Source organism: Mirounga angustirostris, unplaced genomic scaffold (assembly GCF_029215605.1).
Source record: "Mirounga angustirostris isolate CCGP_5_RB_7025 unplaced genomic scaffold, mMirAng1.0.hap1 SCAF_1, whole genome shotgun sequence".
NCBI classification, from domain to species: Eukaryota; Metazoa; Chordata; class Mammalia; order Carnivora; family Phocidae; genus Mirounga; species Mirounga angustirostris.
The window spans coordinates 15552824-15579122 of record NW_026991709.1 but is presented as its reverse complement, the minus strand read 5'-3'; the positions used below and the strand labels follow the sequence as shown (position 1 = coordinate 15579122).

Genomic DNA, 26299 nt, shown 5'->3' with positions numbered 1-26299 from the left:
TTGGGAATCATCTCCAAAATATATTTAGGGGCTTTATGAAGTAGTAGGAATGGATTCAAGGGTGTAGAGATGAATGTAGTTGAAAGTAAGATCCCCACGATGGTGCACCTGTGTACTGCAGGGAGTTTTTTTCCACGTTCCACCACCATGCTGTTTGCAAGTGTGCACTCGATGCACAGCAATTCCACTTTTCCAAGACCCAGAATGAGAGGAAAGGCAGTGAGAAGAGGCGACAAGGAGAATAAGCTAAATAAAGAGCTGGTTTATAAATGGTGCTGTCAGTGAATAGGAATATTGAGTGGGTAGTATTGATTGGGGGCTGCTTTCTTAATAGAAATAGAATGAAGTCAGAAAATATAGGGTTCTGGGTCACTGAGAGCTGATAGAGAAACAGTCAAAATAAGGAGGAGAAAATGACTGAATGTCACACGATTCTGATGACAAAAATAAGGCAATTTAAAGGCGGAGTTGGGTTCAGGTGTAAAGGGGTACTTTCAGCCTGTACACTTGTAAGAACTTCTGGATGCTGTTGACATGTTTTGTCTCCCATTGGCTTTGATCAAATCAGTATGATAAATAACATATTTGGTTATCAGCATTGTCTTGCCTATTCTACTCATCAGCATCACTGCCTAGACAGAGCAGCAGACAGGGGGATAAGGAAACCTACTTCCCTCTGCTGCTTGGATTGCTCTACCGTCTCCAATATCACCCAACAGATGTGGGCCCCAGAACAGAGTAATGGAACAAGTCAATGCAAAATTTCTTATTCACTATAGAGTGTTCATCAAGTGGTCATTGATTAAATAGCCACTCTAGGGCAGTAATAATTTCACTCACTAACCAGTAATAAGAAATGCACCTCCAAAGGTGAGCAACTTATCTTTTAAAATTTGATACCCAAAGCAACATCTTCTTTCATTATTTAAAACATGATCTCTCAGATGTGGGGCTATTGACATTTTGAAGTAACTCTTTGTTGTTGGGAACTGTCTGCATACTGTAGGATGTTTAGTGACATCCATGAGCTCTACCCACTTTATACCAGTAGCATTTTCCACCCTCCATTGTGATAACCAAAAAAATGTTTTTAGAACATGGACAAATGTTCCCTGAAAGATAAAATCCCTCCTAGTTGAGAACCACTGATTTAGAGCACTAAAGTATCAAAGCACAATATCACTACACATACACATTAATACACATACACATACACACTAATATATTATCTTCTGTGGTAGGACTTATCAAAAGAGAGCTTTGGTCATTATTTAAAAGTAGCTTAATACTTGGCCAAAATTTGGATCTGATAATGCTACACTTTATAAGGTGTGAGGTATGGAGAAAACATTTATTTCATATTGAATGTATACCCACATGTGAGCACACACGTTCATTCAGTCTGACTGTATGTGTGTGCCTCATGGATCTTTAAGACTTCCTAGCCTAGGTTATTTTCCCAAGCTTGCTTTATAATTATGCCAGGGAAAGAGTTACCTGGCATTAATCAAAACCAGAGAGTGGAAAATGACAGAGACCTGGCATGAAGAAATATTTCTCATAGAAATTACTGGAGGGAGAACAAAAATTGATCAGGGGAAAAAGTTCACTGAGTTTTGTTGAGAGATGAAAAAGATCGAAAACTAGTGCGGTTCATACAAAAGCAATTACTTTTTTACATGTTCTATCTAGGGATATCAAATGTTTAAGCCAACAGAAAGATAAAATAGCTGTGTTTCAGATTCAACATCAAAGGAATTTAGAAAATATAATCTACTGAAAGGTATAAAAATCCTTTGATGAATTGTGTAAAGCGGGATGGTTAAATATAGAGTTATCTCAGAAAATAAAAAAATTGAATCATCAATGATAGCATAAATATTTCATGCCTTTAGACTCTACATGTTAGTCATCTTTCTTTTCATAGTTATTTCTAGAGTGCTCTTTTACTCTCTAAAGTTTTTAAAAATAAATTTTATCAAATTTTCAAAGTATTTTTCTTTGTTTCTTGTTTCACCCCAGGGTTTCTTATTTACTACAATAATTCCTAGCTAACTTTTTTTCTGTTTTGAGTAATGGAATATTCCAAGTGTCAAGTATATGGATACCATTTTACTCTTCCTGTTGAAACGTTTTAGATTTATTAGCTGAGCTGTTGCTTTGTTGTAATATAATTCAGAGAAGATAGGTAAATAAATATTTTATGCTGCCTTAAATACTGTGAAAATTAAATTAATATAAAAATTATCTTCTTGTTGTCTTTTAAAAGTACCTTAAAAAATTAGAATATATTCATTCAAATCGTGACTTTTTGGGGAAGAACTTGACAGAATAGAGCACCAGGCAAAATTAGAATAACATTTTAAAGTTCTTAACCTATGTTACCTAGTCTAGAGCATACGTATTAATCCGAGACTGACCTAGATCTGTTGTTGTAAATTCAGTAGTTCTCGAACTTACCTTGCAATCACAAAGAGTACACAACTGACTCCTAAGCAGGCTAAGAGCACATACATCCAAATGTCAGGAGACAGGGGATTGAGGAAGGAGAAGACTCCTGGATTGGTACCATTGGGCTTCCTGTAGAGAATGCTGATGCCCAGTGTCATGAAGGGCTTGGAGAAGTCAATGACTTTCTCCCGAACATAGGTAATGGTAAGAGGAGCCACTGCCAGATCAGCCTTCTGCAAAAGCAAGTTAAAAATCATTGTCTTAGTTGCCTCACTTCCCAGCAAATGTCTGGACTTTCCTGGCTCCTCCTGATCTGTGTTTCTCAATTCCAAATGTTTCTCATGCAAGAAGCTTCTGTAATGCTTGGCTCTAGTATAAAAACAGTTAATTTACATACTTGTGCTTATGAAATAGTATTTATTAGCAAAGAGAAACAAGAAGGTGTGAAATACAAACAGACAAACATATATACATCCTGGAACTAAATGGAGGAAAAAACTGCTGGGGGGTGTGTTTAAAAAGGACATATGAGCAAAGCAAGGAAGGAGCCACTTGGTCATAAAATCAGCTGCCAAGATGAGACTTTGCTCTGAGCTGCAAACTGTAGAATTCTTTATTGAATTTAAGAATCACTCAGGTTTATTCTTCGGCATAATGGATGGACCCATAAATTTTTGTTCTCAGTTTGTGTCCTTACTTGCCCTTCTACGTAAGCAAACTCCATTTCCTTGTTGTTTTCTCCTACTTCTTAAACCATTATTAGGATTAAAAAAAAATGTAACATTCCTTCTGACCCTGACTCAGTCATTTTTTTTCTTTTACTTCTTACTATGCATTTTGTCAGACACTTAAAACCCATATATAAAAGATGTATTTTTGCTTACATGATCTATAAGTTCTTTGACCATTCCATTCCACTCTCCTTTGTCATTCTGGGCTCCATATTTGCCATCAGGGACGAGTTTGACATCATAAATGAAACCCAAGATGTTTGACAATTCCTTCAACAGATCCAGGCAATACCCTTCAAATCTGTCATTTCCATATAAAGGCTTATCAGATTTCCTGTACATCACATAGGGTTCTTCCTATTTGAAACAAACCAAATATGAAAACCCTGTTATAATGAAGGCAGAATTTCCTTATACAAGCTCCATCCACAGTTGGAAGACATAAAATATTTGAAAATGATTGCTAAGATTTCAGAGTAAGGAAGTTAGTCGCTCACCTTCCTGACTTCCCTAAACTCATTTTCCCTATACCTTCTACCAATACAGAACATTTCCCATATTAGTTTCTCTTCCTCTTTAGTGTGAATGAGAATGTTTTTCTCCACTGCTGAGGGCAGGGCTGTGTGTAAATAGTATGATAGAGACAGAGTCACATTTGAACTTGAGGTCCAGCAATGAAGGACCAGATGTCTGGGCATCTGGCCTTCATCTGTCCCCACACCCAGACTTCCTTTTCATGAACCCCTCCTTCCTGGCTTTTACATAAGAACTTTGCCTACTAACAAAAAGGAAATTTAAATCAGCAAATACATCTTCTTGCTCTTCAAACTTCCTATCTACTAAATATTCTCATTTCCTCATCTCTCAGTTAAATTTCATCTCAGTTTCACTATTCACTTTTATCTACATATTTTGGTTGGATTCCTTCAGGGTATCTTGTTCAAAGACTATTTATATGTCTTCTTATATTAGCAGTTCCATTTTCTTATTTGAACTCACCTCAAATCTTATATTTGGTAATTCTTTGCTTATACACTTACATAATAACTCCCCTATTCTATGAATAATGGACATTTCCTTACTGCCACGTATCTTTAACCTTATTCTCATTTGGCTAAATGAAAATTTATTTTATAACATTATAATAGTTCCTACATTACTGATACGTCCTTTTACTTCTCATTATACATTTTCCCCCAGACATTTAAGACCCATTTAGGCTTATCCTCAAACAAACTGATAGAAATACAAAATTCTACATTTTCATGAGATAGTTGCTGAGAAAGTAGTCACCAGAAAAACAAAGCCATTTTTATTATGGAAGAACAAGTCTCAGAAGTTAACGGTTCCAGAAATAAATTGGTCTAACATTATAGACTGAATCAAATAAAGCAAGAATGTCTGAAAGTGAAGATTTCAGAGGTGGCCTCTCTTGTCCTTTACTCTTTGGGTTAGGGCTGGAAAAGAGAAAAAATGAACAGCCTGTGGATGTACAATGACTGGATAAGGGTATGATCAGGTTCTAATAGGAAGCAGGAAGTACCCTTACCTGGGCTTTTGAAAAGCCTCTTAGTAAAGGGGTTATTTACAGAGGTGTGGGCAAGGCAAAGGGAGCCAATAGGGATGGAGGTGGGAGGAATGGTGGGGTATAAACATCCAGGGACCAACATATCAGGAAGCTTGTATCACTTAGGGTTAAGGCAGGCAGGAGGAAAGAGTGCTCCTGGAATCCAGGACAGCAGAGGTCTGGAAGCAGGATCATTGACAGAATAGGAGCTGTGGTTATGAGAGATAGACGTTCTGAGAAAACCACTGGAGGCAGGGGAAGAAATGTTCTTACTTCTCTTTCCCTACTTCCTTGGTCTCTTGCCAGAGTCTCTACTTGGTTGAAACCAACCAGCAGCCAGAGAGCAAGGGAGACTAGCTGAGTGGGGCCAGAGAGTGCAGCAGGGCAGAGCTGAGAAAGGATTGAAGGTGGGAGATGTGCAGAACATTACTGGAAGCTTCTAATTCAGTGCAATTATAGGTACATACAAACATAAGTTTTTAGTGTCCTGATTAAAAATTGACATTTGCAGACAAAATTGTTGGCATGAAAAAGATATCTGAAGAATTCTTCAAAATCTAGGGCAGGAGTCTGGATAAAACACCCTGAATTCCACTCAGTCAACTTACCAAAATGGTGGTGACTATGAGTGTCCGGTTGGCCAGTGAATCAGTGACATTGTTGGACCTGTCTTTGTTGCCATCAGTCATGTTAAGCCCACTGTTCGAGTTCCAAATCCCAATCTACACAGAACACAATACATCAGAGGCTGCTTGCTGTCAATGACCCCATTTACATTAAAGAGAGGCCCCTTCTACACCAGGAATGGACATAAAAGCTTAGAGTCTGGGGAGACGACACCAGGGCATCACACTGAAGCTACTCACTGTGGGAAAATGAACAATGAAGGAATGAGTGTGCACATGGAACAGGAAAAATTAGTGCCATTTGGGATAGAGTGGGGAGAGGTCTTTTTGTTTATTACTTTATTAAGTTTACTGTTCTTTAAATTCAGAATTCTTAAATGAGTATCTGATTTTTCTTCCAATATGTATGTGTTGAGCACCTATTCTGTGCCATGCCTTGTTCTAGGCACTGGAGGACATAGCAATGGACAAAACAGACAAAACTTTCTTCCCTAGTGGAGCTTACATTTTAGTCATACAAACCTTAAATTGCCAAAGTAGTACCATTGGTGTCTAAAATTTATAAGGAATGAGATGAAAGGAGTAAGGTGGATGATGGACAGATGGGCCATCTAAAAGGGAAAAAAATAAATGGAAGAAAAAAAAGTGTGGATGAACAGTAGACTGATCCTGTCTTCACGGAGGAGTCAGTGCTGGGCAGGGGTGCCTGTTACTCTTGTGTTTACTTGTTATGTCTGTGCACTTGACTATGAACTCCTTCAGTGAGGGTATTCATTTTTATTGCTCATTGATCTATCACAGAACCACCCATGGTGATTACTAGTCAGTGAAACTCAGTGCTCTTTTAAAAATTAATGACCATGGAACACTACATCAAAAACTAATGATGTAATGTATGGTGATTAACATAACATAATAAAAAAAAATTAATGACCCACAGTTTTTTCCAGTGGCCAAGTTACTCCTGAATTAGTAGGTTCTAAAGAAGTGCACTGATTTGTTTAGCTTTTGGAGGAACCTAGGAGAAAAGCCTCAGGGAACCGAGCTATTTAGCTAAAGCCTTCTGCAAGCATTTATTGCCAGCCTGGTGAGACAAACAGAATGCAGACATGTTTCAGAGCCAGGCAAAGCTAATGGCTGTGTGACCTTGGGCGAGCTGGTGACCTTTCTGAGCTTCGGTTCTCTAACTGTAACATATGTCATCTGGATATTGAGAAGACCAAATGAGAAGATGTACATGAAAGTGTTGGTAATTGTTAAGAGCTACACAGACATTGATAATAAAGGGCATTCAAATGACTGCCCCAGTAACTTCTTCAAGCTTGCCCTGTTGTAAAAGAATTTGGATTGTGAGGGAAATATTTATTTATTTGTTTGTTTGTTTGTTTATTTTAATTTAGAGGCAGATAAAGTAGAGGAGCCATGAACTACAGGGGCAACTGAGGATCACTAACACTTGGACAGACTCTGGGATGGACTGGGTAGACCTATGTTTGATCCCTGAATATATTCTCCCAATGGGAGGACACTGCCTGCCTGGGCAGAATATAAGCTTTACAGACACTTTTGTCCAGATCCTAGCTTTGCAATGTCCCAGCAGTGTGACCCTGGGCAAGTTCATTAACCCTGCTGTGCCTCAATTCCTTATCAGCAAAATGGAGGAAGGAGGGCTTTTCTGATGATTAAATAAAATATCATCAGTGGGAATGTTAGGCCTCTTCTTTCCTTTTCTATTTCTTTACTTTGATTTATTGCTTAAATAGAGCAGCGGAAATTCATTTGGCTTGATAAATACTCTTTTTAGACATGTAAATTTTTTGAGGAAGTTTCAAGGACTATCACACATCCACACATCACTGTGAACTATTTCAATGTCACTGTTTTCTTTCTACACTTAGTAAGAGTTAGTTGGCCAATGAAATAAGGAGACCGGTCTAGGTAAATGGGGGATTGGAGGTAGTGTTTGCATTTGGAAGTGTTTTGAGCTTATCTGTAATGAGGTTACGAGATATAGGCTTGGAATATGGGACAGCACCTTTAATAACCATTCAGTCTTTCCACCATCAAGGGCAGTATCTGTCGTAGAACTCACGCAATGCACACAACATCTGTGAACTGAAGAATCTTCGGATTTCTTTGGTTGGCTTTAAACCCAGGAAAGGGGGACAACTTTTTCTCTTCTTCTTCTCAATGTGTACCTCTTCTTCCACTTTTTTGAGGCAAAGACGCTTTTTTTTTTTTTTTTTTAGGAAACATAACTCAGGCTAAACACGCCTGGAGTCTGTTGGTTTTCATCCAAAGCTATGCTTTAGGTTGTGAGCAATTGACTTCTAACTCAACGAAGGCTGTGTGTAAATTGGGCTGTGGCTATACTTCTAATTAAAACTTGACTTAGGCACTGGGGTGAATGGAACCTAACTTTTAATTAAGTATTGGAAAGTGGAGAAAATAACTGTGTTTGTAGCCAGTTTGTTAAGTAATGGAATGTGTTCTCTTTAACTAATTTCTATTAATGTCAAGTGTGTGTTTGAAGGAACTATACTAATATTTGAAAATGGCAGTGTTGAATGGCCTCACAATATCATTTTCTTTTAATGTACAAACTTGAAACTGTAGACAAATGCACTCCACAGCTTAATGTCTGGCTTTTATTTCTTTTACCAGCCCAACCAAAAGTGAGGAGGTCAAATATCATTGCTACAGCATTTCCAATCAACTGAGTCCCAGAGTCCCATTCAATGTGAAATTTCTTCCATGAGATGAGAAAAGGGAGAATATTTTTCTCTCTGTAACAGAGGTCTCTTTAAATCTGGACTAAAAGAGTATCAAGGTTATTCCCAGATTATTCCTGGGAAGTGGACAGTATACATATGCAGTTTGAATGACCACAGCCTTCTGTTTTCAAATTGTTTAATCAGCAAAACAGAAGTTGTGTGTGTGTGTGTGTGTGTGTGTTTTGAAGCTAAGTAGTCAATTGGCTTTACTTTACCTATTAGTTAAATGGACACATCAGCAAATGAATGTTTGTTTCAAAAAAAGCAAGATTTCATGAGTCATGTGTATTGGAGGGAGGGATACAGTTAACCAGATGCCTAGATATTTAGCATTTCAGTCTTGTTCTCTGACCTTGGAGGAGTGCCTCCAGGAAGCAGAACCTCAATTTTCAAACCGTAGAGCCAAAGCAAAAACAGTAATTTACCAGTGAGAAGTAGCAGAGGGTGGATCAATTATTCGTGGGGAGGAACACTCAAGAGCTAAATTGTCTGGTCCTGCCTTCTTTCACTTTGTAAACGGCCATGCGGGAGCAGCCATTTATTATCTAGGACAACCAAGGGAAGCTTCTGAAAATGAGTGCCCAAATGACATTAAGCAAACTTTTTTTAAAAAGCGACACAACAAAAGGGTGTCCAGAGAGTGACTAGTATCCATTTTCCAAACCTACAGAGTGATCCACATAAAGTCAAAATCCAAAATTGCTGAGTGAAATATCAAGTATTTAGGAAAGAAAATAAAAGACTTGTCTGTTTCTTGTATCATAAGACTTATGAACACATATTTTAGTGACAGATTTTGGAAAGATCGCTACATCCTCTTTTGGAGGTCAGCATTCAAAGAGCTTTTGGAATTTGAATCTTAGTCTTGTTGGAAAGGGACAATAGGTCTCACGTGCTAGCACTCAGGTTACTGTAAATTGTTGATGTTCAGTCATAACACAAAACAGCACACCACAGTATATGCAGCTTACAATGTGGGGAATGATAGGTCAGCAGGAAGGAAGAGGTACAGAGGCATGGTGTTGCATCTCTGGGAATTCTGTGTTGGGGGGGGGTGATTACTGCAGTTTAGTGACAAGTAGAGGACATTCCCCTCCCTTGTGTGTAATTTCAGAGTTTGGATTCCATTCCCTAGGATATTTGGTTTGAATTAATTCAACATTGCAAAGAGTGTCTGGAGTCTCAAGCTGGATTAGTGGAATAAGCTTCTTTCTGGGCCCCAGTTAGGTTCATCTATTTATTAGCAGTGAGGAAACGAGATTGCCTTCTCTTTGCCTTTGGTAGCCTGATTCATTGGAAGATTAAAACAAGGTTATTAAACTTACATTTTTAAAACTTAAAATGACATTTTTGAACTCATCTACTGAGTACTACCAAGAGAGAATCAAGCTTTTGGACCACAGGGGGAAACTGTTTACACTTTCCATGACTCAACTGATAATTTGCAAGATAAAAGTGAAACTGACAAAACCATTCAAATTGAACAACTTGAAGTAATTCAAGTTGCATCTGTCAATCATTAGATATTTTAGCAATTAGGTTTAGAGAGAGAGAGAAAATGAAAGACAATGTTTGCACATCACTGGGACATTTTCCTGATCCAAATGTTTTTAATGTCTAACATTTGCTTTTACATTAAATCTGCGTGCATTCTTTGACAACATGATACTGTACAATAAACTATGAAATAGGAGGTGTTAGAATTTACAAGATAATCTCATTTCCCTTCCAGAGTCTCTAATGTTTTTGTCTTCTGGAAACTGGTTCTGAAACAAATTGCCAGACAATATACACTGACAAAGATCCTATGCAAAACAAAGATACCTCCTAAGGGAATGGAATTTCTGAAAATGGCTCCTATTTTATGGTGGTGACATTGAGGGAGATGTCTTATCCTAGCCTTCTCAGTCTTAGCCTATTTGACTAGTCTGATGGGTCAAATCTATTGTTTTCATGCCTCTTAGGGAAAATATTTAGTGATTTGAGAAAGAATATAAATGGACCAGTATCTGCTTCTATTGCAATAACCTACTTTCAGTGCTAACCAGGACTGATCCTGCCTGGGAGAAACAAAAATAATCTAGAGGGAAATACTTAATCCATCATTATTTAATCCACCTCAAGCCTGTTTTCAATTCATGGGTCATGTTGTTGAGAGACAACATATTCAATCACCCTGTTCTCCCTTTATATAGACTATCACCTCTAAACTGCAATTAGACATCTACTGGTCTGGCAAAACCAGAAAGGTGCAGGCTTCTCCTCTGATATTCCCCACCCCACCCCCCAGAGCTCCTGCAGTTTTTGTCCAAGTACAAACCTTCTTCCACACTTTATATAAGTGTTTAGACACTTCGCCAGCAGCCTTGGTTTTCAGAGGGAAAAATAAAAATAGCACTTAATTAAAATGGAGCATGGAACCCAGAAGGTATTAAGGCGTGTGAGTGCTCAGCATGTTACATTCCCCACCCACAGTTTGGAATCTTGCACATTAATTCAACATAAAGCCTGAACACAGCTACAGTAAAGAGATGAATTAAGTATGGGGTCCCACAGAAGTTACTTCCACTTGGTAGTACATCCTGATGTTCACTTTCCCTTTCGCACACCAAAAAAAAAAAAAAAATCATATAAAGATATTTTTAATATGCACAGCTTTGCTGCAGAGTGAAAGGGCTTTCATCATTCTTTAAGAAGGCCTGTTCAAGGTATTTTCACAAGCACAGTCAATCCACACATGCATGCACACACGCTATTGCTAAGCAAGAAGAAAACACGCCATGCTTGATGACATGTTCTTTGATATGGGTCTCCAGGCAGTAGAAACTTGAGTGGAAGTGAAAAGTGGGCTTTTTCTAACAATTTTCTCTGTGGACCCCGTGAGAGGTTGACATGAAAAGATTGGGCATCTCCTCCTGTTCCTCCTGAGAGAGATGGGCTGGCTTCCCCATTGCCTTAAGGCCCAGTCATTCCTTCCAGGAATGGAGCCCAAGTCACCTGAAGAAAGAAAAGTTATTGCAAACAATGAAGAGATAAGAAACAAATGGAGAAAACACTTTCATCTAACTTGATTTTGCCTGTGATGGAAAAACACCAATGGAGTGTGCATAATATTGTGGCATATAAATAGCTGTGAAGGCAGAAAGATGGTTCCATCTCTTTCATCACACGCTGGAGCCAGAACGATGCTTCCGTAACAGCTTTTCTTCCCCTTTCAGTTCTATACATTAACAGAGTGGAGGGGGGAGAGAGGCATGCACAGAGGAGCAGACATTTTTTAAAAACAGCCATTAGAGGCTTTCAGTCCCTAAAAGTGTTCTTTTCTTTTCTTTTGTGCCCACAGCCTTGATGGAGGCAAGGTGGGTGCCTTGTGCTCTGCCAGACACGTTAAACTAACAAACCAGCAAATCCGAGGGAAGAGACCCCAGAGAGACAGACAGAGAGACAGAGAGAGTCAGAGAGATAGAGAGGGAGAGACAGAGAGAGACAAGTAGAGAGAGACAGACAGAGGGACAGAGAGAGAGAGAGCCAGAGAAAGCCAGAGAGAGAAAGACAGAGAGACAGAGAGAGAGGCAGAGAGGCAGAGAGACAGAGACAGGAAGAGAGGGCATTTTCAAAATGTGTACCCTCAAAGCTGCAAACTAATAATTTTTCTCAAACATTTCCACACCAGTGGTCACCATCTATTATATGCAGCCGAATTAATCTTTGTTTGTTTTAATTAGGCTATTTGGGGATGGGGCCTAGTCAGGACCTTAAAAAAAATATATGTCTCAGTTACCAAAAGCAACAGAACAGAGATGGAAATCTTATCTCATTTTAAAGATCAACCCAAACATTTCAGTTCGTAAGTAACTGGTTCCCAAAGGCACTTTTCTACAGGAAACATACCTTCCTGTGCACTACAGTGAGAAAAAAAATGTTGGATTACAGAGTTTTGATTTTCAGATGATTGTTTTGGAGGTTTCAAAACCTTTTTTTCTTTAAGATCCTAAAGGGCAAAAATCTTCACAATATAAGTGTTAATTAATTCCAGTACATAATTGAATATTAAAATTGGTATAATAAAATACACTGAGAAGCCAAATTCTTTTTATTATTATTATTATTATTATTATTAATCTAAATAGTCCACATTTGCATTACTCTAAATGAGCTCATATGGGACTTGGAACTTTGAGAGATTGAAAATTACAACTAAAATAATCCTAAGATTAGAACCCAGCATGAAAATGCATTTTTGGGGGCCTATTTCCTCCTAAAATCAAAGAGCCAGTAAGCCCTTTCTCTCCTACTTTAGTCTATCCCTCTGTCAATCTCAAGTGCAATTAAAAATCATTTCTGAGTAAAACTTGGATGCCATTCCATAGATAAATCATTGACAAACTCCTTGTTTTCCAAGTCTAAACACAATTTCTTAAAACCTTTGAGAGGCGGGGCTAACGACAGCCCACTCATAGGGCCATATCTATTTAATACTGTAATCATGCTTGCTGTATAAACTGAGCACTAAATGAATGTTAGTATTGCTATTAATAACATACAATTTCAGAATCTAGCATGTCAGCATCTATCAGCAGAGTAGGGAGAGAGAGCTAGAAAACTGGCCATAAATGAACTTGCTAAGAGAATCATCTTACCACTCTATTTGTAGGTACAATTAAAATGCTTGAACAGTGCTCTTTATTTTATTCTTAAATTTATTATTGAGATGGTTACCTTTTCCGTTCCTTCCTCTTTGAGACTAATAATGTCCAGATCAAAATCCTTCCTCAAGCCATCGGTTTTATTGAAGGTGATACGCCCAGTCAGGCCATCCCACCGAGCCTACGGACAAAAGGAAGATGGCATTACGGTTTTACACTTATCATAATCCTAACACCATCAAATTATAATACCTCAAATTCATCACGGTATCCAATTATTTGGTTTCATCGTGGTGTTAGAAAGCATTGCATTGCTTCAGTAGCTCGATGAAAGAACACTTCCCTGTTTTATTAGCTCTCATTTATTTTGTCAGTTCTAACATCTACCATCCGTCAAATCTGTGACAGAGACAATTTAAATGGGCAGTATGGAAGGAATGACTGTAAAATAGTCTGCACATGGAGTAAACAAAGTCTGGGAGGCCATAATATTCTGTTCTCCAAGGTCAAGTCCAGTCCCTTTTAAGGTATTGCCCAGGGGAAGTATGCCCTCCCCCACTCTTTTCCTCTGTGAAAAGGATATAATCCAGCGATGTATTATTGAATTTTTAGGGTGTTTGGGATTTAGGCCTTCCAATGTCATTTGGCCACTATATTAGTTTCCTGTAGCTGCTGTAGCAAATTATCACCGAGTGGGGTGACTTAAAACAACAGAAATTTATTCTCTCATAGTTCTGGAGGCCAGGAGTAGATGTCCAAAATCAGTAACACTGGACAAAATCTAAGTGTCAACAGGACCGTGCTCCCTCATGGAGACTCATGGGAGACTCTGTTCCTTCAGTCTTCATGCTTCTGGTGGCTGCCAGCAATCCTTGTCCTGTGGTGGTATCTCTCCTGTCTCTGCCTCTGTGGTCACATTGCCTTATCCTCTTCTGTGCCATCTCTCTACTTGTTTCTTATAAGATGTCTTATACATGTGATGTATAATGCCATCTTATACATGTGGTAGCATTTAGGGCTCATGTAGATAATCCAGGATACTTGCCCCATCTCAAAAATCCTTAATTTAATTATATATGTGGTGTCCTTTTTTTTTTTTTTTTTTTTGCCATAAAAGATAACATTTACATGTTCTAGGGAATAAGACATGGGTATCTTTTAGGGGAGCCATTATTCTGCCTGCCACATGTATATCCACATCATGTTAAGAACTAAAAACCACAGTAGTCTCCCCTTCACAGAACTCACACTGGACATCTTTGGTGTTTCATTAAATAAAAAACAGTGGCCCTGGAGTTTCTTGAGCTTCAATCTCTAGGTGATTTTTTGGCAATCTTGTCTAATATTGAGTTGACTTACAAATGAAGATACAGGGGAACTCAGTCCTTTGTATCTACCTAGCTGTTTTTCTCTCTCCTGACTTTACCAAAATGACTGGACATTTGTAAAATGTGAAGAAAATCCTGAAAGATATATCTGCCATGTCTACACCATGTGTACCTGTTGACTGATTTACCCATTCGGCCAAGAGGCAGAACAACACAGTGGAAAGAGTATGAGTTTATCACAGAGCTGGGTTTGAATCTCTGAAGTATGACTTCAGGCAAGAGACTTAACCTGAACCTGGGTTGTCTCAGATTTCAGTGTCTGACCCATGCAGGGTTTCTGTGAGATTTAAATGGCACTTCACACAATCCTTAACTCACTGAAAGCACTGAAAACTTAAACAAGGATTATTTTGACAACTATCTTTTATTTTCCTTCGCACATTCCCCACAAACTCTGGAGTTTGACTTTTATTACCTCACATGTCAGGACTCAAATGTGTAGTTTTTTCTGATCTCTTCTGTATTTCATTTTACAAGCCAACATCAGATTCATTGTCCCAAAATACAATTTTCATACTCATGCAATTTCCCCCAGCACGTAAAGCACATAATGAATTCATGCTGCCTACAAATTAGTCTAAACCTTGACTTTACATTCGAGGTTGTGATGGTTAATTTCATGTCAACTTGACTGGGTCATGGGATGTTCAGTTATCTGGTTAAACACTATCTCTGGATATATCTGTGACAGTGTTTCCATTTGAATCAGTAGACTGAACAAAGAAGATCTCCTCCCTAATGTGAGTGGGCATTATCTAATACACTGAGGGACTGACTAGAACAAAGAGGCAGAGGAAGGGAAAATATGCTCTGTCTGACTGATTGAGCTGAGACATTGGTCTTCTCCAGCCTTTGGACAAGGATTTAACACGATTGGCACTGCTGGTTCTTATCTTCTCTGTGCCAGAAGCTATCTTAGAATATAGCACCTAGTAGTTTATGGTTTAGTAGGAACAAGAACATTAATGTACTTCAACGAAGCACTATGGGTGTGAGGATAAAGATTTGCACATAGTTATTGAAGAAAGAAGTCTGTACCTCTGAAACAAATAATATATGTTAAAAAAAAGAAGAAGATAGTAGGAAGGGAAAAATGAAGGGGGGAAATCAGAGCGGGAGACGAACCATGAGAGACTATGGACCCTGAGAAACAAACTGAGGGTTCTGGAGGGGAGGGGGTTGGGAGGATGGGTTAGCCTGGTGATGGGTATTAAAGAGGGCACATATTGAATGGAGCACTGGGTGTTATACACAAACAATGAATCATGGAACATTACATCAAAAACTAATGATGTAATGTATTGTGATTAACATAACATAATAAAATAAAAAATAAATAAAAAATAAAAACATGGAAAAAAAAAAAAGAAAGAAGTATAGAAAGAAGTACTTATCCCAACTGCCCAGAAGGAAAGCCTCAGCAAAAAGACTCCTACAGGAAGGAATGCCTAAGCTCTCAAAGGATGAGAAATGGGCCACGCAGGGGCACCTGGGTGGCTCAGTCAGTTAAGTCAGTTATCCCAGAGTCACGGGATCAAGCCCCGAGTTGGGCTCGCTGAGCGGGGATTCTGCTTCTCCCTCTGCCCCTTCTCCCTGCTCCTTCTCTCTCTCTCGCTTACTCTTTCTCTCTCAAATAAATAAATAAATAAATAATCTTAAAAAGAAAAATTAAAAAAAAAAATTGGCCAAGCAAAGATTTACAGCCTGAGTAAAAAGCATGAAATATAGAATAAGTTATGTCTGCCATGGATCCACAATCCAAGATAAGGAATGATGAGAAATGGGCCTAGGAAGGAGATAGGTGGACACTTGTTCTTAAGGGTGTTATGAATTGTGCTACTTTGCTTGGACTTTGCTCAATAGACACATGGGAATCATCAGAATGTTTTAAACCTGGGAGTATCATGGGCAGATGCGCACTCTAGGGAGATCATTTTAGCAGAACTAGGGGAGGATGACTCAAAGATCAAGATTGCAAGCAGAGGATTGGTTAGCAGGTAGTTCTCACAGAACAAAATGAAACATATTCACATGCCCACATATGAACATAGGGATAGCACTATTCCTCCATCTCCCTGTCCCACCAACTTGCACACCATTAAGTACTAATAGAAATACTTCCCCAGCAGGGTGGCCAGTTTCATGAAGAAAGCATTGCCATTAAAGTTCTTACAGACAGAATAATGAATGGGATCAACTTAATTATCAGGGTCCAACACAATTAACCGAGACATATTTTTTGGCTACCATGCAGATGGAATGGAAATCATGTCAGAAGTAAATTTTATCACTTGATAATGCTGGAAGTCAAATTCATATCAGGAAATGATATGTGGACACAAGAAGCCTTCAGCTCTCATCTAAGCCATCTACATGGCCAGACTAGATGTGAGTTACTCCAGTGCAATAACACATAAGAAATTCTTCAGACCCTTGAACTTTGCCTCCAGAGTTTATTGCCAAGGGAGCTCATAATGCCAAATGCTAGCACCAGCTTTAAAAAAAAGATGGCATATTTTTACAGTTGACAGTAACACCTGTTGTTACACTTGCTGAAATACAGGTAATCATATTCTCTGCACTGGGGCAAAAAAAATCAATATTGAATGCAAGTAGGGAGAGTCTTCTCTGTATAGTTAGGTACACCTCCTGGCATTGCAATCTTCTTTTCCTCCCCACTATATCCCAATCCTACTTTTTGTACTCTGGTCACTTTTTATTTTGCAAGGCAAAGTCTGGTTTCATGGATTGGTGGGGTAAATGAGAGTCACTAAATAAACTTCTGCATTCGTGTCATAGCATCTACCTCAGAGTGGAAGACAATTTGTCTAAGACTTCAGTTGGGTGGAAATCTGTACTGTGCTAGGGCTTTGGACTCAATCAGTTTTCAGGCCCGTTCTTCATGCTTCTCAAAATGTGCAGTTTTAACCCTCTTGATCTATGTGGAAGGAGGTAGTTTTCTTCATTAAAGTTCTACAGGATTTTCAGAAAGCTTTTTTCTACAAGCAACTATTCCTTTTTGGGGGTCATGCTGTAAGTCAATTCGATACATTGTCCAGAGTTTATGGAGCTCTCTGAAAATGGGCAGAATTGGTAACATTTATCTCTTGATGTAGCATATAGCTCATAGCAGGGTCTTAAAATCCAGTTCAGAAATCCAATTTCATTTCCACTAAGTGTGTCTATTGTGTCCCTTTGTTTGGACTCTGTTGCGTTGGTTTGATTCTTGAATTTAGTGTTCCAGTCACTGGTTCAGTGTAATTCCCACTTCTCGCTTCTCCTCCTTGCTCATCCAAGTGGCAAAAAAGTTCCTTTTTCATGCTTTAACAATGCTTCCTTCCCTGCCTCAAATATCTACAAAGACTCCCTGCCTGGTTCTTTACTGAACTGAAATATCTTTTGACCTTCAAAGTCAAGCTTCTCTTACTGACAACAACTGCCTTGTCTTCCTGCCTCCCATCCACTGATGAGCATTTCTATGTTCTTTGTTTTGTTTTCCAAACTAACTGTTGATTAGCATTTATTAATTACCAATGTATTATTGATTAAGGTGAATAGACAATGATTAACTCCTGGATATGAGGAATAAGATCCATAAGGAATCCATTTTCTGGGGCAAGGCTGAAGCAGATACAATTGAGAAATGATATATAATTATATTAGTCATAATTACAATTTGTTTGCCTTATGTAGAAGCATTTGCACAGGGGACAATTATAGGATACTTAACTGAAAACAATACTTAAACTATTGTCCCTATTTTAGGAAATGGCTTTAATTTCTACCCTGCATAAGACCTCTTGACAACAATTGTCTAATGGCAAGTGAATCAAATGGTGTGACTTTTTTCTTTTCTCTTATCAGGCATATTATGTGATGGCCAAGAGACAGAAATCAAGAGCTGAAAGAAGAAAAACAAAAGTTTTCATTAATGTCTTACTTGTATGCTCTTTCTCAAGATAATTTTACTGTCCAAATATATATATATATATATATATATATGTTTTAGTTTTGAGGAAGTAAGTGGTTAATACCTAACTCTAGGCTCTTGTAATAGTCAACTTTTAAGTTCATTTTGTTAAAATGATTGCTTTTATTCATTTTCTTTCCCCCAAAGGGGACTTAAATGTGTAAAAGCACATAAAGCCTCCTTTCTTCGAATTTTCCCTGACACAGCCATTCCCATTTACCATGGGGAATAAATTCTTTCTTATTGAAAGAAACTTCCTTTTTGAGAGCAGGAGAGGATGTGCTTTTCTAGTAGATATGATCTTTTAAGGACAATGGTTTCTAGTATTTTCATTTATGTATTAAGGAATTATGCTTTCTTGTAAGAGTATTGTAAATAAAAAGTTCATGGTAAGCCCGAAGGTTAGTTTCCTTTTGAATTAGATTAAGATGAGAGAAAGAAATTTTTAAATGACTATTCTATGTGTTAATGAAACTTACCAAAATTTGAATAAAGGAAAAAAATTTAAAAGACTGCATGGACTTTGTCATAGTGGTCATTGTCTAAGAGGCTCACCCAAGGATGACTTGATTCTCTAGGGAAATGTATCTTAATTCCCAGACTCTGTAAAATGTTAATCTATAAGATGTAAGCAATTTCTGTCTAATATAAAAGATAACCTTCAAATTATAATTTTATTGCCCTGGCATGTTAACAAGTTTTGATTTTCCAGGTGGCCTCTACAATTACTTTTCCTCTACATCTCCTTGGAATGAGCTTCACCATCTTGCCCGTTCCCTCAAAGTTAAATGTGTCTTCAACACTTGCTCACTTTATGTTTGTATTAGTCACATTTGTAATTATCTTAAAATTATACTTTGACTGTTTGGAGATGGTTCTACTAAGATGACCAAATAAGCTCACCTGCCAAAGCCAAACTAATGGGTTATTTAGTCCTCTTTATCCCAGTCCTGGCACAAATCCCAAACAGTAATGGATTTTACCTCTGCTGACTCTTCATTTCTCTTGTTCTTTTCTTTTCATTTCTTTTCTTTTGACTCTATATTTTGATACTGATTTTTGCCCAAGTGTCTCAGTCTGTAAGTATCTTGCCTAACTCATAGTTTGGGCTCTTTCTATTTTTATACTGGGTGCAGGGACCCGTAGACCTGTGTCTGGTCTCTGACCACTGGGCCATCTCTACTGTATAGTCAAGAGAGCACTGTGTGTCTCAGAAGATCTTGGTTTTGGTCATGACCAAGTCTAGGGACTAGTGGTTATTTGAATGCTAGTCTAGTCTCAAGAACATAGTCAGGAGAACACGTGTACATGAGAATCTGATTTGCATGTGGCCACAAAGTCATTCTCTATTGGTGACAACATTGAATTGGAATCTGGCATTTTGTTCTGATTACATGGTGGTCTGTCATGTAGAGAAAGTAATCTACTTCTCTGTCAGTAGTGTGACAGATGACTGAAAATCTGGTTTGTTAGTCTTTTTCTTTTATCTGAGCGAGAATATATCTTAAGTTCACTGGAAAGGAGAAATACCCCTTGAATTCCATGCCCAAGATTTTTTTGTGTTCTATGTTTACTTTCAACTCATGGCTAAGATTGTGGAACTGAGGCTGCAACCCTCAGAGAATATATCTTATGTCTGGAAATGAGAAAAGCCTCTTTACCTCATTCTGTGAGTGAGAAATTTATTCCTATAACCAGAAAGTATTAATAAATTAGATTATAAAAACTTACAAATAAAAGGGCTTCTTTTTTTTTGGTTACCTCTTTGATTACTTATATTAATATACCCCAGATTCCCATTATATAGAGAAACTAAAGTTTTACTATATTTCATGTGCTACCCTTAAAAAAAACTCTCAGAAACTGCTAGCTCAGAACCATTTTTATGTAAAAACCCAAGTTCATATAATCAAAGTGTACCTTTAACTACATTTAAGGATTTTTTTAAAAATTAACTAAAAAAATTAATACATTTCTTTCCCCTAATTTTATCAGTAGTGAATTATAGTTTAAGCCAGAGAGTAGGTAATCGAAAACTTCTTAAGCTTCTTCTTCTTCTTCTTTTTTTTTTTTTTTTTTTAAGATTTTACTTATTTATTTGAGAAAGAGAGTGCACAAGTGGTGGGGATGGGTGGAGGGAGAAGCAGACTCTCTGTTAAGCAGGGAGCCAGATTCTGGAATATGACCTGAGCCAAAGGCAGACTCTTAACTGATTGAGCCACCCAGGCACCCCATGAACATCTTAAATTTCTTATACTGGTTTATTGAATTGCTAGAATTGCTACATAATATTTAAAATGAAGGAGATATAAAATTATGTATGCAATTATATTGAATTAGGATTCTGACAAAATTTTTAATCAACAGTTTATGCTTTGTGATGTACCCATTTAAACATAATTTCCAAGTTCCTTATTGAGTTTAAGACCTTGAGCTAATGATAAATGAAGTTAATGGATAATCTTTGAGTATCTAAATGGCTTCTCAATAAGAGACAATACTGATGTACTGGTCACCGTATATGTGTGTGTACATTTATACATGTATATCTCTGTATATCTTATTATTTTTATATGTTGAGAAACTGTCCTTTGGGTAATGGTAATGAATATGCTTCTTTTTGTCACATTGAAAAAGATGTTTAAAGGCTGTATGTGGCTCTATGGGGCTGCATTATGCATGCTCATTTATATAGAGTAATGGGCTATACTTTTGTATATAAGCTAAAGAGAAAATATGTAGCAAATTATGAAAAAGTATAGTGAACAAAAGAGCATGAGTGTGTATACTACTTGAGGGAATTGAATTTGGTTGCCTTGATGCAAACATGGTAAGTCTGAATAAAAGCAAAGATGTATGTTAAAATTTTGACAGTTTGTTCAGTTTTTATGGCTTTATTAATAAGATATATATTTTAAACTTGTGAATCCTGTTATGTCAAATACTATACGAATGTAAAACTGGTGGGATTTTTTCTCTTTCAATTGGTCTTGGTGTCCTTAGTCTCTCTTAAGAAAACATAAAGTTTATAACTTTCCTTCTATGTACCATGATCAGATAGACTTTTTTTCCCAGCATCAACAAGTGGTTTCTACTTTCTTCTCATGTTTGTCTGAAGTTTTTGCTATAAACTATGGACTGGAAAATGGGACTTTGTCAAAGAATGACAGTCTCAGAGCCTCATGGGAAAATGGTGCCAGATTCTCTTACCTATTGGTACTTTAAGAAATAGAGCCATGGGTACAGACTTCAGAGCTTAAAGTGACATCGCTTAGACAACTGGAACTGTACCAGAGCACTGAATTGGGATCTCTAGAACTCTTTTCAGTAGGTTCAGAGTAGACCTTATGAAAGCAGAGTGCTGACCCAATGTCCAGATGTATAAGACTTAAGTAAGATTAAATGAATGATGAAGAGAAATGTAAGTGTGATTATTTGGCTTTAAGTACTGCTGATATGGTTTTAAATGTCCTATTAAAGGAGTGAAGATGTCCTTTCTTTATCTACAAACCTCAACATAGTAACCTATACATGACACATTCTTTACATGGTCTTTTCTTCTCCCTGAAGCCTCAGAATTCAGTAACAGCTCACTAGATTTTATGGCAATGTAGTCATTTGCATAAGACAACAAATATCTGTCTTCTGTTTTTACCAGGATAGAGTTTGACAAATTGGTTGTGTAAATGAGGTTATACTAGGATTGTTACATTTGAGAATAAATCTCATTTAATCAGATATAGCAAACCCACCATTAAGGAACATATACTCTCCTTTATCTGTAGACCCAAGAGCCAGGAACCCTCTCAGGAAACTGGTCTGTTTTTTGTTCTGTGGTTTATGGAATCTCATACTTATAGATGATAAGGAAGGCCATTTCCTGACAGGTCAGGAAATCTATCAGCTGTTGGGTACTTCAAAGAGAAATTCACCAAAATATAGATAGGTATTATAGGAATACTGTGCAGATGCATTTCTTGGATTTAGTTTCTTACCCTTGTGTGGTAGGGAGAATAACACCCCCTACCCCCCAAGTATCCATGTCCTAATCTTCATAGCTTAAAATATGCAAAAGGAGCTTTGTAGATGTGATCAAGTTGAAGATCATAAAATGGGGAGATCTTACTAAATTATCTGGGTGGATCCAATGTCATCACAAGGGTCTTCATAAGAAGATCCCAGGAGAAGTCAGATAGGCAGAAGCAGAGGGACAGAGAGAAAGAGACTGAAAAATGCAAAGCTATTGCTGGCTTTGAAAATAGAGGCAAGGGTCCACAGGGCAAGGATTATTGGACATCTCCAGAAACTGGAAAAAACAAGGGAACTGATTTTCCTGTAGAGCTTCCAGAAGGAACCAGTCCTGCCGACACCTTGACTTTACTCCCCTGAGACCATGTCAGACTTCTGACCTCAGAATTTTAAGAGAATAAATTTGTGTTGTTTTAAACCACCAAGTTTGTGGTGATTGCCATTTAAGTGGCAATAAGAAACGAATACACCTTGGAATAAAAGAGCCCATAAGAGCAACAAAAACATGTCTTGAAAATGCAATCAGAGATTCCTTTAGAAATTTGCATATAAAAGTTACTTTTCTGGCCTGAGTAGTCGCTTAAAAACAGTAGCTCTGAATTTGCTGGTCATGTTCAAAGAGGCTTATATGGTTGATTAACACCTTGCTGTGTAAACTAATCAGGTCCAAACACAATGACACCAGACGTTTTGTAATATGAACAATCTCTGGAGATTATTTATGATACAAAAGGGGACTTCTGAACAAATTGTCTAAAACTTGGAAATAAAGCAAAAGGATGACTGCATCTCCTTTAAGGTCCTATGGGATCATTGTCTAACAGGCCCCCCCAAGGAAGATTTAATTCTCCAGGTGATTGTACTTTTGCTTGTTCTACTATTTTCAATTGTTTAAGGTCAAGACTACGAAATTATATGTTAACTTGTAGATTTTTATCCAAGGGAGATGCAAGGATAACCTCAAAGTTTATGTTTTTATTGTTCTGTAGGACAATAATCAGTTTTATCTGTAACTCAGCCTCTCCCAGTGGATTACATAATCATTGTTGCTCTAATTCTTTAACACATCTTTACCATCCTGCTAGTTCCTTCGTGAAGGTAAGTATATATTTTTAAAAGATTTATTTACTTATTTGAGAGAGAGAGACATGGGGGGGAACGTAGTTTAAGGTGGGGAAGGGGCAGAGGGGGAGGGAGAATCCTCGAGCAGACCCCCTGCTGAGTGGGGAGCCTGATGCTGGGCTCCATCCCAGAACCCAGAGATCATGACCTGAGCTGAAATCAAGAGTTGGATACTTAACCAACTGAGCCACCCAGGCACCCCAAGGTAAATGTATTTTTGGCACATGCTTTCTTTATATTTGTATGAAAGTCATGTGATAACTTTATAAAGTCATATATTGACAAATACTAAGTGCTATAGGTTTATTATCTAATTTGATCCTTACAGCAGCCAGATAAGGTAAGAATAAGTGTCTCCACTTTACTGAAGAGAAGAGGCCCTACAGTTAGTAAAATGCACTGGAGGGATCCAGAACCAATTCTACCTCATATTCTCTCTCCTTCACCACACTGTGTTCCCATGGATAAGGTCATGAGAAAGAGAATGAAGAGGTGTGGACCAATTTCTCCCAATTTAAATCTTCACACTGGATTTTGCATGGGTCATGAGGAATGGACATTCTCAAGCTAAGACACAAAAAATTTAAATGGGAAGATAAATGAGATTGAAAATCAGCACTAAAATCTTGACTTCCCACTAACTCAGTGGCACGTTTGAAGCTTGAGTTGCCCAAATTGACCCAACTTGGATCTGTTGCATTCATTTAGAAAGACAAAAACTTCTGACCTGGCCTCCAGTATCCTACTTCTCAGTTTTTTCATGGAGCACAGAGCAGCCTTTCCTGAAGATCAATATCTCACTGCCGGAAAATGCAGTTACCTTGACTAGAGACCAAAAGAAGCCATCAGCCTTTATCATGCAGTTCCCTTGATTAGAAGTCCTGGGGCAATTGGAATCTACACATGGTATTCCAATGGCTGTCAGGGTGCAGAGCAAGGGGAACGTCTAGAAAATGTTGAACTCTTGGTATTAACGCTAGTTTGGTTGAAATGTCTCTAATTTTCCTGTCATTCCTTCCCTTTTCTGCCCTTCAGAACCCTATTCTACCTGCCGACCAGTGGATTAAATGAGGCCCAGGATGGTCCTACTTTCTAGGGTTTCCATTTTGGATTTATTTGTGTGTGGCTGTTCATTGGCTTTATACCATAAATGTTGGTAACTTTTGCATAAGACTGAGGAGCGTGTTTAAAGTCCTTTATCTTCAGTCACACTGAGTCTCCTCCCTTTGAGCCTTCTTCCTGGATTTCCCCCAGATTGCCTTCTCTTCAGTATATTGTCTTCCTCACTGTTCATCAAGCTAAAAATACCTCCTTTGCTGTTATTCTGAGATGTCATTGATGCCTTGACTTTTATAAGGCACATCACATGGCAATGTGACCAAACCAATTTGTAGTTCAGAAAGATGTATGGAAAACACAAAGTTTTCAAGTAAAAGAGGAGGATTTAATAAAATCATGAGTTGATGTGCTTTTATGAGCTTAACCAAAAAAAAAAAAATCACGAATTGTATTTAAAAAGAACAAAAACATACTGCTAATAAGCTCTTCATTGGTCTTCACATAGTGTTCACAAACAAAGGTTAGTCATAAACCCAGCATTGTAAACAAGATGGTTTCAGACATAATGATAGTTAATTTTAATTGTTACCAAATTTTAACATGATGTATTAGGAAGAGCTTGACTTTGGAATCAAATGACATAGGTTTGAATCCTGGCTCTATCTTTGATTAGCTGGGTGACTCTGGGCAAGTTACTTAAGTTCTTCAAATGCCATTTGCAAAAATCAATACTGTCTTTACCTAGTTGTTGTAAAGATTAAAAGAGATAATGCTTCAAAGCATCTAAAAGAGTATTGTTAGATGGAAGCTCAATAAAAATTCATTCTTTTATTATCTTGACCTAGTTAAGAATTCCTTAACTCTGCTCACAGATACATGATTACTCACAGACCATTTTGCAATGAACCTTACTGCATCTCAGAGCCTTTCTTTTTTTAAAAAGAAAACCACAGGCCCAAAATGCTGTTACTTGGGCCAGGCCAAGTCATCAAACCAGGGCTTAGTATCTAAAATAATTGTAGTTTCAACCTCCCCTAGGAATGTAAACCTTAAACTGTCAGTCAGGAATTTTCTGATGGGTGCCAATGAGTTTGTATCATGGGCCCTCTCCCTCCCCCAAAGGAAGATGAGGTAATTGGCATGATAAGATCCCCTTGGACCATCCCCCAGATGGAAAGTGACCTTGCCTGGAACAGTCCTTTCTTTTTCTTATAACTTTCTTGCCCCACCCTCCTTCCTATAAAAATTGTCCATTTTGTACAACTCCTTGGAGAGCCCCTCTACTTGCTAGATGGGATGTTGCCTGATTCATGAATCGTTTAACAAAGACAAATAAATCCTCAAATTTACTCTGTTGAATTTTGTATCTTAACACTTTATGCTGCTTGTCAGAAAAAACAACTGCTTTTCTCCATCACTAATTATATTAACATAGTGGTTCTCAAGTTGTAATGAGCACAAAATCATCAGAACACATGTTTGAGGTGGGAATCAGGGACCTGCATTTTTTTAATAAGCACTCCACTTGGTTTTGATGAAGATGGTTTACAAACTATAATTTGAGAATTACTGAACTAGGGCTCAAAGTTTGTCCATAGACCCTATATTGCCCATGTTTGCTGAATAATCGCATCAAGCAATACCAGTGAGCCATCAAGCATGGAGTCTGATTCTAGTTCCAAAGGAGCTCAAATTTGGATGATTAAGGTCTTTATCTCTCTCTCTTTTTGCAGGGAATATATAATTAAAAAGTAAGTAGGGGTGCCTGAGTGGCTCAGTTGGTTGAGCGCTGACGCTTAATTTCAGCTCAGGTCATGATCTCAGGGCCTTGGGGTGGAGTCCTGCATGGGGCTCCCCACTCAGTGTGGAGTCTGCTTGTCTCCCTCCCTCTCTGCCCCTCCACCTGCTCTCTCTCTCTTTCTCTCTTAAATAAATA

At 37.9% G+C, this 26299-nt stretch overlaps 1 protein-coding gene across 9 annotated transcripts in view; it reads right to left on the bottom strand.

Annotated features, from left to right (window-relative positions):
- Nucleotides 1-26299, bottom strand: part of GRIK1 (glutamate ionotropic receptor kainate type subunit 1) — a 382316-nt gene that overhangs the window by 43816 nt on the left and 312201 nt on the right. For 4 of the 9 annotated variants that reach the window (XM_045863608.1, XM_045863610.1, XM_045863612.1 and 1 more), the window contains 5 exons: nt 12869-12976; nt 10470-10514; nt 5358-5471; nt 3336-3539; nt 2461-2684 (listed from right to left, as the gene is read on the bottom strand). In XM_045863608.1, the coding sequence (XP_045719564.1) occupies nt 2461-2684; nt 3336-3539; nt 5358-5471; nt 10470-10514; nt 12869-12976 (695 nt within the window). The remainder of the gene's footprint in view (nt 1-2460; nt 2685-3335; nt 3540-5357; nt 5472-10469; nt 10515-12868; nt 12977-26299) is intronic. The other 5 variants (XM_045863609.1, XM_045863611.1, XM_054505100.1 and 2 more) reach the window with 2 other exon arrangements.